General features: G+C 39.6%; 1 protein-coding gene across 1 annotated transcript in view; it reads right to left on the reverse strand.

Annotated features, from left to right (window-relative positions):
* The window catches only part of plod2 (procollagen-lysine, 2-oxoglutarate 5-dioxygenase 2), a 79355-nt gene that overhangs the window by 40348 nt on the left and 26017 nt on the right, over positions 1-12990 (reverse strand). Inside the window, exons 3-4 of the mRNA XM_062992289.1 lie at positions 11835-11971; positions 5619-5782 (exon numbers count right to left, since the gene is read on the reverse strand). Of these exons, the coding sequence (XP_062848359.1) occupies positions 5619-5782; positions 11835-11971 (301 nt within the window). The remainder of the gene's footprint in view (positions 1-5618; positions 5783-11834; positions 11972-12990) is intronic.

Here is a 12990-nt window from a genome sequence, read left to right on the forward strand (position 1 = left end):
GTGAAAGGAAGTGATAGAGATAAAGAAGAAAGCATGAACCCCAGTTAAATCGGGTGTGGTGAAAGGAAAGTGTACACACACATGCATGCAATGTCTATTTCTCGTTTTAGATCTGAACTACTGCATGTCTTTTGCCTCTCATTCTCTCACACTGCTTACTCTGCTTAATCTTATGAATACCCTATTCAGTGAGTGACCTGACATGAACAGAACAGTATTTCTAATGTGCTGCAGGAAATACCACGTCACTGCTTACAGATTTTCTCAGAAAACACTTTCTCTGGCCCCCTTAAAGAAAAACTCAAGTTAGATCAAGTGGTATCAACTTTTATTTATGTAGTACTAATAAAATGTCCTGAGTCAAAAGTCTAAAATAATCAAGTCAGAGGTGATAGTGGCAAAATAAAGCTGCCTAAATTGGATAAGGGAAAATGTTTGAGAGGAACCCACTCACCCACTCAGTAAGATCACATTACATTATCATTGGTGTAAACTAAACATTACAAATGCTTCATGTAAATGAGACTAAAGATCTGTTAAGCGATGGCAGTGTATGTCTATGTAAGATTATTTAGTAATCCTGCTACGACACTATGCCATTATCACTTTGCAAAGGTTGGCTGCACAGATGGATTCTCCAGTGCCCTTTGCCACACCACCCTGAGAAAGTCCGATCTCGTCCAATCTCAAAAGCTAAACAAGGTTGGGCTGTCAGTACCTAGATGGAAGTCCACCTGGGAATACTGAGTGATGTAAGCTTTCTACAGGGTAGCCTAGTAGGTAGGGCTTTGGGCTATCAACTGAAAGATTGAGAGTTTGAATCCCAGCTCTGCCATGCAGCCACTGCTGACCCTGCGCTTTGACCACAGCTTCCAATCAAGTTGAGATATGCGAAGAAAGATTTTCGTGGTACTGTACATCTGTATATGTATATATGACAAATAAAGGCATTCTATTCTATTCTATAAAACTAGCCTCTAATAAATAAAGTAATCCAAATCATAATGGCATGAATAACCAGGTTAATCTTGGTGTTTCTCATCTTCTAAGTCCTTCCACAAGTCCTGTTATAACACTGCCTTTAATGTTGTCATGGGGGTGCCTCATCACCAGACCTCTCTCCAGGAGCACATGCTGAAGCCAACGCTCCTCATTATGATTGGTCCCCTGCTGCTAATTACCCAAGCTGCACCTCGTTTTAGGTGTAATACGTACGGCATATAAGAAGGCAGTTGTGGCCCAGTCATTGGACACTATTTTGATTTGGTTTGGTCACGATTTTGGTATTCTGGTTTATTTTGCTTTTGGAATTTGGTTTGTATGATTTGATTTGGTAGATTTTGGTTTGTCTCGTCACTTGTCATGCTCTTGTTGGTTCATGCTCTTGTCATGTCATGCTCTTGTTAGTTAATGTTCAGAAGTCTTGTTAAGTGTTTAGTCTTGTTCATGTCTTGTATTAGTCTTGTTCATGTTTAGCATTAGTATTTTTAGCTTAGGATTTAGCATAGGTTTCATGTTTAGCCTTAGCCTTGTTCATGTGTGTTTTAGATTAGTGTTAGCGGTTAGCATTAGCTTAGGTCAGGGTTTAGTGTGTCTTGTCTTGTGTAATCCTGTCTTGTTTTGTTGTTATTATTAAATACTTTGTTAAACCATCTCTGCTTGTGTGTCCACCCCTCGTCTTGTCCCATAGCCCATTGTTACAAATTTGATGGACTGAATAAAAAACAAAAAAACACCTACATGAAAGTCTTCAAAACGGCGCAATATGGTCACCACAAAGAAATACTGGTCTGTGAAGTTTTTATCTGACAGATTTTCAGCTCAAATGAAACTACTTAATTGTTGTTGTTTACTGAGCCACCTACTCTAAACTGTTACATCATTTTAGTACCCTTAATTCTTTCCCTAAACCAGTGCTTACCAACCTACTAATCCAGCAGAAAAAAAACAGGACTACCCAATTTTCACTAGTAACTGATTAGTACATGACAGCAGAAACTAGCTTAGACCAGCATCTGTACGTTTAAGCTAATTGAAACAAGGTTCAGTAATCCTTTTAGGATTTACAGTTACACAACACTTAATCAAACCTGTGTATTTTTACATCTGTCCTGATCCAAATACAGCTATACTTTTAAGTTAGCATAAGAACAAACCACAAATATTTTCTGCTTGATTAGAATAGTTATGTTTTCACAAAGTTTGGAGAAACTGATGGTCTCTGGGGTTTTCTTGAAAGGACTACAAGTTAAAGGAGGAAGTAGCGGTTTGTATTACCACATGCATACTGGAATTTTGGCTGTTAAACAAAATAACAGTCATGTATATCAACTAATCGTTGAGACATTTCAGCATCCGGAAAAAGCACAGCAATGTCTGAATTCTCTGGAACAGTAAATGGTGGGTCAATGATTAGGGTTCTTAGCTATTAATCAAAGGTTGATCTTGCCAAGCATCCACTGCAAAAGCCTTGACTTTTTTCTGCTTCAGGGGTGCTGTACAAAGGAGCCTCCACTCCCTAAACTTTTAATAAAAAATAATTATACATACATGTAATACAATAGCCTGTTAAACTATTAATATTATTACTGTTTTTCCACTACAAAGTCACAAAAATGATCTCCTTGAGTCAAAATACCAACAGCACCCCCTTACTGCAATCAAAATTTACTGTACAAAGGTCGACCTCCCTAAGCCTCCTAATAATATCTATTATAATAGATCCTATAAATCCTGGTTATCCCTGGATTTTGCACCCTAACATCAGTGACGAATCAGCAGAGATGACTGCCCTAGTGAATACCGAGTCTTGAGGGCAGGCGCCTAACATCAATACACCAAATAGCAGTTTTGAGGGAAGGGTTTAATAACTATGTACAGTGTATCACAAAAGTGAGTACACCCCTCACATTTCTGCAGATATTTAAGTATATCTTTTCATGGGACAACACTGACAAAATGACACTTTGACACAATGAAAAGTAGTCTGTGTGCAGCTTATATAACAGTGTAAATTTATTCTTCCCTCAAAATAACTCAATATACAGCCATTAATGTCTAAACCACCGGCAACAAAAGTGAGTACACCCCTAAGAGACTACACCCCTAAATGTCCAAATTGAGCACTGCTCGTCATTTTCCCTCCAAAATGTCATGTGACTCGCTAGTGTTACTAGGTCTCGGGTGTGCATAGGGAGCAGGTGTGTTCAATTTAGTAGTACAGCTCTCACACTCTCTAATACTGGTCACTGAAAGTTCCAACATGGCACCTCATGGCAAAGAACTCTCTGAGGATCTTAAAAGACGAATTGTTGCGCTACATGAAGATGGCCAAGGCTACAAGAAGATTGCCAACACCCTGAAACTGAGCTGCAGCACAGTGGCCAAGATCATCCAGCGTTTTAAAAGAGCAGGGTCCACTCAGAACAGACCTCGCGTTGGTCGTCCAAAGAAGCTGAGTGCACGTGCTCAGCGTCACATCCAACTGCTGTCTTTGAAAGATAGGCGCAGGAGTGCTGTCAGCATTGCTGCAGAGATTGAAAAGGTGGGGGGTCAGCCTGTCAGTGCTCAGACCATACGCCGCACACTACATCAAATTGGTCTGCATGACTGTCACCCCAGAAGGAAGCCTCTTCTGAAGTCTCTACACAAGAAAGCCTGCAAACAGTTTGCTGAAGACATGTCAACAAAGGACATGGATTACTGGAACCATGTCCTATGGTCTGATGAGACCAAGATTAATTTGTTTGGTTCAGATGGTCTCAAGCATGTGTGGTGGCAATCAGGTGAGGAGTACAAAGATAAGTGTGTCATGCCTACAGTCAAGCATGGTGGTGGGAATGCCATGGTCTGGGGCTGCATGAGTGCAGCAGGTGTTGGGGAGTTACATTTCATTGAGGGACACATGAACTCCAATATGTACTGTGAAATACTGAAGCAGAGCATGATCCCCTCCCTCCGGAAACTGGGTCGCAGGGCAGTGTTCCAGCATGATAATGACCCCAAACACACCTCTAAGATGACCACTGCTTTATTGAAGAGGCTGAGGGTAAAGGTGATGGACTGGCCAAGCATGTCTCCAGACCTAAACCCAATAGAACATCTTTGGGGCATCCTCAAGCGGAAGGTGGAGGAGCGCAAAGTCTCGAAAATCCGCCAGCTCCGTGATGTCGTCATGGAGGAGTGGAAAAGCATTCCAGTGGCAACCTGTGAAGCTCTGGTAAACTCCATGCCCAGGAGAGTTAAGGCAGTTCTGGGAAATAATGGTGGCCACACAAAATATTGACACTTCAGGAACTTTCACTAAGGGGTGTACTCACTTTTGTTGCCGGTGGTTTAGACATTAATGGCTGTATATTGAGTTATTTTGAGGGAAGAATAAATTTACACTGTTATATAAGCTGCACACAGACTACTTTTCATTGTGTCAAAGTGTCATTTTGTCAGTGTTGTCCCATGAAAAGATATACTTAAATATCTGCAGAAATGTGAGGGGTGTACTCACTTTTGTGATACACTGTAACTATGAATCTTGTGTCATTATTCATACAGCAAAGATAAGAATAGTCATGTTTAGTGAATAATAGTTTTTTCTGCTAGCTTTGTTGATTACTGCTAATAAAGCAACAATGGAAACAGATGATGTTGTACATGTTTTAATAAATAAACCATTTTAACTCAGTAGTATTTTAAAGCAGTAGGAAGACCAAATACAAAAATCAGGATTACCAAACCAAATGGTAAGGTCAGCATGTTCAACAAACCATTCCACATGGTATAGGAAATATCCATGGCTCATTGGAAGCCTAACAAACAACCATCTGTATTTTTGGCTTTGCCTGCAAATGGGAAAATCTCAAATGTGGTCTATTTAGGGATTTTGTGATATAAAGATTTTGGATAGTACAACAACTCACCATAATAAATGTAAAGATCATGTTGGTGCTACAGTTAGATTAAAATTGTTGGGCAAGATTCTAATCAATCAGGTTATGCACAGCACAATGCAAAGGTGCATCAAAGGACAGAACACAATATGCAATATGCAATATGAGGCGGTCCTAGCAATCATATGGTAATTACGTTAGTAATAACAGACTTTTCTGTGGTGTAGTGTACTGACAGTGTTTGATGTGTGTTTTTACTTATTGAGTGCATTTTGTCCCTTTGGGGGATTCCACAGTCAAAAGGAAAAGTGTGCTTCTTTACACACGTGATCATCTCTGTGCAGAGATAGCTCAGTTACATTAACAATTGGTTAAAGTCTAAAGCAGCTAAAAGTACGACTCGTGTAACTGAGTTTGGAAGACTTCCAACCAATTCTGTAGACGCAGAGGATGGTGTGTCAAAACACAAACAAGAATATTCATCTTTGAGAGGGAGCTATTAAGGTAGGCTAACTGTATTGTAGCTTCCATTGATTCTATAATTTAATTTATGAGTGTTATTTAATGACTGCCATGAAATGTGGCGCTTTTCCTTAACAATCCATGCAATCAGTGATTTTTGAAAAACAAGGTACGTGAAATAAGCACAATTTCCTGTGAATTTGGTAGGGCCCTACATATAAACCATCAAACAGTTAAAACTTTAACTCCAATTATTTTTAAGGTACTCACCTCCAGAGTTGAGGAAGCGTTTTCCACTGGGGACATATGGGTACTTCTCTGCCAGGTGTGCATCTGGCCAGATCACACCCTCTGCAGCAAAAACCACCTTATGATTGGTCTGCTGGAACTTTCTCAGAATCTCTTCTGGGCTTCCAGCAAAGACAAGGTCATAACTAATATAGAAAGAGAAACATTCAACCACACGTTAGATGATGTAATTAAAAAATGCACAAGCCACTATTTATAAGCCAGTAATGATTGTGACATGATTAAACACACCTGCATCAACTCATGAGCTTATTAATCAGCCTGAACTGGGCGGGTAAGATAATAAAAAAATCATATAATATCTGCAATTCATTTTGCACTAGATTCTAACAGGCATGTGTGTATCAGTATGAAAAAGCATTATAAGATGTATAAAAGCTCCATTTTTTTCTTCTACAGGCATTACTCATTCACATGGACCATAAATGTCAAAAGAGGAAGCAGACTACATCACACATCCTTACATCTGGTCTGCACCTGGGCACAAATGCCTGCCTGTTTCAACACTGTTAACGTTTCACTACAAATTAAAAACAAAAGGCGCCATGTAATAGTTGGTGAAAGGTAAACAGTGAAGGTAACTGGAAGAAGATTTACTTTTAACACCTTTCAGACAGACAAATACAATTTGTGTTACTTTTTATTAGGTAATAATAGTTTTATTGGATTTTTATAACTCTGGAATGCAGCCAGGTAATTACTATTGTGTGGTGTGTAAACGATGTCTGGCTGTGGATAACTATAACTATCGATGTAAGATCACATGCCTAAAAAACACCAGATAATGTGAGTTAAGTCTAAACATGTGTCTTGTGAGTACAGAAAACACAGAGAATATTATTATTATTCATTTATTTATTGCCTGTTTTTCAGTTGCGGAGGGTAAAATTCACTGGGCGAAAGATAGGAAACACCCTGGACACGTCGCCAGTCTATCACAGGGCAAACACGCACACACATTTACCTATACTTTCAAACCTAGGGAAATTTAGTATCTCAGATTGGCCTGACTGCATGTCTTTGAACTGTGGTAGGAAACCAGAGCAAACGGAGGAAACCCACACAGACACAGGAAGAACAACCAAACGACCTGGACCACTCCACCTGGGAATCAAACCCAAGACCTGGTAGACCTTCTTGCTGCTAGACGACAGCACTACTTACCAAGCCACTATGCCAGCCTATTATTATTATTATTATCATAATTATTATTATTATTATTATACACCGATCAGCCATAACATTAAAACCACCTCCTTGTTTCTACACTCACTGTCCATTTTATCAGCTTCACTTACCATATAGAAGCACTTTGTAGTTCTACAAGTACTGACTGTAGTCTATCTGTTTCTCTGCATGCTTTGTTAGCCCTTTTTCATGCTGTTCTTCAATGGTCAGGACTCTCCCAGGACCACCAGAGAGCAGGTATTATTTAGGTGGTGGATTCTTCTCAGCACTGCAGTGACACTGACATGGTGGTGGTGTGTTAATGTGTGTTGTGCTGGTATGAGTGGATAAGACACAGCAGCGCTGCTGGAGTTTTTAAATACTTCACTGTCACTGCTGGACTGAGAATAGTACACCAATCAAAATGTATCCAGCCAACAGCGCCCTGTGGGCAGCTGATGAAGGTCTAGAAGTTGACCAACTCAAACAGCAGCAATAGATGAGCGATCGTCTCTGACTTTACGTCTACAAGGTGGACCAACTAGGTAGGAGTGTCTAATTGAGTGGACAGTGAGTGAACACAGTATTTAAAAACTCCAGCAGCGCTGCTGTGTCTGATCCACTCATACCAGCACAACACACACTAACACACCACCACCATGTCATTGTCACTGCAGTGCTGAGAATGATCCACCTCCTAAATAATACCTGCTCTGTGGTGGTCCTGTGGGGGTCCTGACCATTGAAGAACAAGGTGAAAGCAGGCCAAAAAGTATGTAGAGAAACAGATGGACTACAGTCAGTAATTGTAGAACTACAAAGTGCTTCTACATAGTAAGTGGAGCTGATAAAATAGACAGTGAGTGTAAAAACTAGGAAGTGGTTTTAATGTTATGGCTGATCGGTGTATAATGTACTATATTATATTCAAATAAACAGACTTAACTAACGTTAATTAGCTAATATAACTTATGTTATAATATAATTGGACGTTAATATGGAGGTCCCTCCCCCTTCCCTTTTGCAAATATACAGTATAAAGCCTTTACAGCTTTTCAGTTATCCCAAAGGGCGTTTCATAGGATTTAGGAGCTTATTCTTATTTAATCCAGTCAAGTCATGTCTACAGAAAACACCTCGCCAAAATTGTTGCCAAAAAATGTAAGCATTTATTAGATTTTATATACATTAGGATTATATGTGGCTAAAACACCTAAAATCAATAATTAGTAAAGTCGTAAAGGTGTCCAAATGAATCATTTAAAAGACCCACAGCAATCTGACTAAAGAACACAAACTTTCTAAGCATTTTTGGATGTCGTGCCATTGTACACAGGGAAACTGAGCACATCCAAAATGTGAGAATGCAAAAGTAAAAGCAATAACACCGTTAAGACAGACTAAAGCTACAAGGGTTACAAGGTCGATTGCTTATCTCTATGCTTAGACTGTACCTTCATTGTAAATCATCTATGCAGCATTTACATTCACCAGCCTTGCATTACTGACTAGACACGTAGCCTTTGCACGTAAAGATGGCAGACTAAAAGAAGGTGAATTTGGTGTACTGTAATCTATGTTGGTTATACACGAGTCTGAGTAATGGTTGGGTACAGACTGTCATTATGAGCTTTCCACTAAATGCTGAGACTATAAAGAAACCCGAAATTTAACCCTCATTCCAGGCGATGGCATTTATAATTAACAGTCTCAAAACTTCTGAGAGTTCTATGATAACTTTCCATGGGTGAAGAAAAGGTGTTTTATAAATCGGTCCAAAAAATCTAAAACAGCACCAGCTTCAGGTGGGTATGTACAAAGCTGAACACACTGGCTGCTGTGTGTGCTGCTGTTATTGTAATTAACAACAGTTTCTACTACTTAGAGCCAGACATACTGGACATGCTATAATTTCACTTGAGTAATGGATGTAGATAAAAGAGCATTTATTTTAAAAGATCCTATCATATGTGCACAAACACCAACTGTCTGATAATTGTATTATCTTAATAAAATATCACTGCTGCTGATTTTATCCCTTTTTGGCCTTTAAATTTTGATTTTGGCAGGCTTGTGCAGCTGGTAGTATAGAGGCAATACAGAAGCACGGCTGTGTGGATCTGGGTTTGTTCCTTGCCTTAGGTTAGGTTCTGTGTGAGGCTTGGCATGTTCTGGCTTTCCTTTAGGTGCTTTAGGTTCTCCTACCTCCCAAAATCATGTTGATTAGTGATTTGTAATTGTCTCTACATGCACACAGATCTGGTGCACTGTGATGGTGATCTGTCCACCATGTATCATTTCCTTGTGTCCAGTGATCCCAAATTTTTACACTGAATGATGTAAAACTAATTAAAAACACACTTCTATTAGGGCAGCTGGAAGAGTGGTACCTAATTTTGATCGTCACCTTAGAGCACTGTCTGTAAAATGATTAGCATGTTACCCCTTTGTCCACACAGGTTTCCTCTGACCTCCAAATAACATGCAATAAGTGCATTAGGTGGTCTAGATTGTCCCTAGGTCTGAAGGACTGGTTTTTCCTGCCATTGTTAAATGTGTATGACCTTTGAGCCCTGGGATTACGTTAAAAACCATCATGGTACTGGGATCAGTATAGACACATGGACTTGGCAGTACTTTGTTATTGTCATTTAACACAGTCCGCCACTGCATCAAGAAATGAAACTTGAAACACTATCATGCAAAGAGAAAGTTGTACATCAGTTCTATATTAAGAAAGTTCTCCAAACCCTAGATCCTCTCAGATGGACCAAAAGACAGTGCAAACATGCGCTGTAGTCAGTCCACATTTAAGTTTTTGTGAGAAACGGGCATCGCGTTTTCTAGTTCGAAGCTGAAAAGGCCCATCCAGTTATCAGCACAAGGTGCAAAAGCCAACATCTACCACAATATAGGGGTGCATTAGTGCTTGTTGCATGTTTGAAGATACTATTAATGCAGAAATGTATTTTGAGATTGTAGAGAGAGATGTGCTACCATCAAGGCAACATGAAGTCCATGGCTATTTCAGCATGACAATGACAGGCCTCATTCTGCACATGCTAAAACAGTGCAGTCCAGATCTGTCTCCTACTGATAATATTTGATGCATCATGGAGAGGAGAATTGGTCAGTAGCGACCAAAGTCTGCTGGGCAGCTAAAGTCTTAAATGAAGCAAAATGGGTATGAAAATCAAATTGCAACTCTTTTCTTTGTATATTTGTCAGTTGGGTAAAATCTCAGGAGAGTTACCAAATCACAGATACTTATTTATATTGCAATTTACAAAGTGTTTCAACATTTTTGGGGTTTGTATGGTTAAGTGGTTAGTGAAAATAAATGTATTTTAATATCTATGCTACAGAATGAAAAAGAATGTCCTGAGCTTGTTTTTAAACCAGTGACATTAGTATTGCATATTTCCCCTTTAAGTCTACAAGAGTCTCTACAAGACTTTGGAGTGTGTCAGTGAAAAGTAGTGCCCTTACTTAATGGTCTTGTGCACTGTATAAGACTTTTTTCTCTTCAAATGTATAAAATCACCTTTATTCTGTTTGTAATATATTTTGGTGTCCTTTATAGCTTGTTGATAAGATTACAACCACATAATTTAGCCACACATTACACCCAATCACATGAACACATCAAATAGCACAATATCCTAACAGCAGCATTTCTTCTAAAAACAACATCTGGTGCACATGCAAAGCAATGAGAAGCCTGACCTTTCTTTCATCCAAATATCTTAAAAAGAATACATTAGTGAAATAATTTGAACATACAGCTGCAGTACTTCTACAGCATGGAAAATGAGAGACATGGAACTAAATCACTCAGCATGGGGGTTATGGTAAATTCTTTATCAACACTTTTTTCCTTCTGCCTGTTAATAGAGCAGCATTTGAGTTCATTTAAACTCTCGAAAAACTAAAGCCAACAAGTACCTGCTCTCGAAAGCCAACAAGTACCTTCTCTATTATTCATACAGAGAATGAACAAATTATCTGGGTCCCAACAGTAATAAATCATATAAAGGAGATAATGATGAGCAGGACCATCCTTTGCCTCTAGAAAAGATTTATGTACTTGTAATGTGGCTCAGCTGCTGGCACAGATGATTAATGTGTGATTTTCTCTTGACTGACAATCACTCATGGCTCGTAAGCATTATTTGCTTCAGGTAGAAGTTTTACTGTAGTTCATGTTTTCCCCCACTAACACTTTCCAGCTTCTTTGTTGGCCCTCAATCCAGTCCGGTCTTACTTTGTTTCTGTTTTTGGCAACATTATACATTTTTGCAGGTCTGGGGCTTCGGCTCACCATTCACTAGAAAGGTGCAACTAGTCCTGTTACTTTACTTCTACTGTTAACTGTTTCATACTGTAATTGTTTGCTGTTATTAATTTTGACCATGTAAAGAATCATAAGTGCTGTGAGCATTCTGTTACATATGAATGAAAAGAGTTTGCATTTATGGTAGTATCAAACTAAGCATCTATTTTTAGCTGCATAGGGTGCAACAACAGAGTGCACATGGTTCTGAACATTTAACTTACATTTATATTATAATTTATATTATTATAATTATACCTTAGGGTGGCACAGTGGCTCGGTGGCTCGGTGGGTAGCACTGTCGCCTCACAGCAACAAGGTCCTGGGTTCGATCCCCAGGCAGGGTGGCCTGGGTCCTTTCTGTGCGGAGTTTGCATGTTCTCCCCGTGTCTGCGTGGGTTTCCTCCGGGAGCTCCGGTTTCCTCCCACAGTCCAAAAACATGCAGTCAGGTTAATTGGAGACACTGAATTGCCCTATGGGTGTGTGTGTATGTGTGTGTATGTGTGTCTGCCCCGCAATGGACTGGCGCCCTGTCCAGGGTGTTACTGTGTGCCTTGCGCCCATTGAAAAGCTGGGATAGGCTCTAGCACCTCCTCCCCTCCCCGAACCCTAATTGGATATGCGGTTAAGAAACTGAGTAAGTAATCAATCTTTACACTCCGAAATCAAGTGTTACCTGTCCACAAAGAGGATCACCAGGTCCTCTTGGTCACCCAGAGCCTCCATAGACTCCTTGAGGAGTCTGACTTTCTGTCCTCCACCAATCGAGTTTCCCACATCTCCTCCTTTCCATTCTTCACCCATCCCCAACACCTAGAACAGACCACAACACATTATTAAATGTATAGATCTTAGGGATATTTGCCTGTCTGTCTGCGGTGAGTTTTGTTTTTTTATATGCCAGTGTGTTTTTCTTCTGGCACTTTTTTACCTCACAAAAACAAGTAGGTATGTGGATTGGCTGCAAACTGTGAGCGAGTAAATAGATGAGTGTGCTACCCTACATGGACTGGAACACCGTCCAGGGTGCGTTCCAGCTCCGCTAGCACTGAAAATGAAGTGAACAGTTTACTTCATCAGGTATTATATTTGTAGATCCTGACTTCTTTTCTGTCGGGTTTGATGGGAACTATCTGCTTGAATTCTTTAAATAGCAGTACCTAAGAAAACATCAAAACAAAAACAGCTGCTGTTCTTCACCCTCAATTTGCCCATTATGTCAGTAAGCACAGAACTACCTACCTAGTTAGCATTGATAGACCTAGACATGATTCATGAAAGAAGGATGTTCAGAATGTCTAATACAAATCAGCCCTTAGCATAAACCTCTAGCATAATCAAAGCAGAATGAAGAAGCAAGACTTTGAAGGCAGACATCTTTACCATTAATGGAGTTACCAATCCCCATTCCATCTTTGTAGTTCAGCTGTGAAATATGTTAAGATCACAATAACTATTCCAAGACCTTTACTCTTAAGCTTAGGCTCCTGGAATCCAGACTGAGCTGAGGTCTTTAGGCCTAGCGTACACTACACAACTGTGTAAAACAGTACAGTGTACAGTAATTACATTGAATTGGAACAATAAGTGATTAAATATTTCACAGTTAGCCATATTAAAAAGTATTCATGCAAAAATAGTATACAGTAATTTTGTATTAAGGGGTCACTACAGGAAATAATTCTGGTCCAAAGGCCTTATCGGGCACAGTTTTTTACACCTGATGAGCTTCCTGACACAACCCTACTTACTATAGCAGACTTTACCACTGTGCCACCCAAATGGCCAGTAATTTTAGTATAAATTTATACTGTGTGATGTGTCTCAAATCA

Source organism: Trichomycterus rosablanca, chromosome 3 (genome assembly GCF_030014385.1).
Source record: "Trichomycterus rosablanca isolate fTriRos1 chromosome 3, fTriRos1.hap1, whole genome shotgun sequence".
NCBI lineage: Eukaryota > Metazoa > Chordata > Actinopteri > Siluriformes > Trichomycteridae > Trichomycterus > Trichomycterus rosablanca.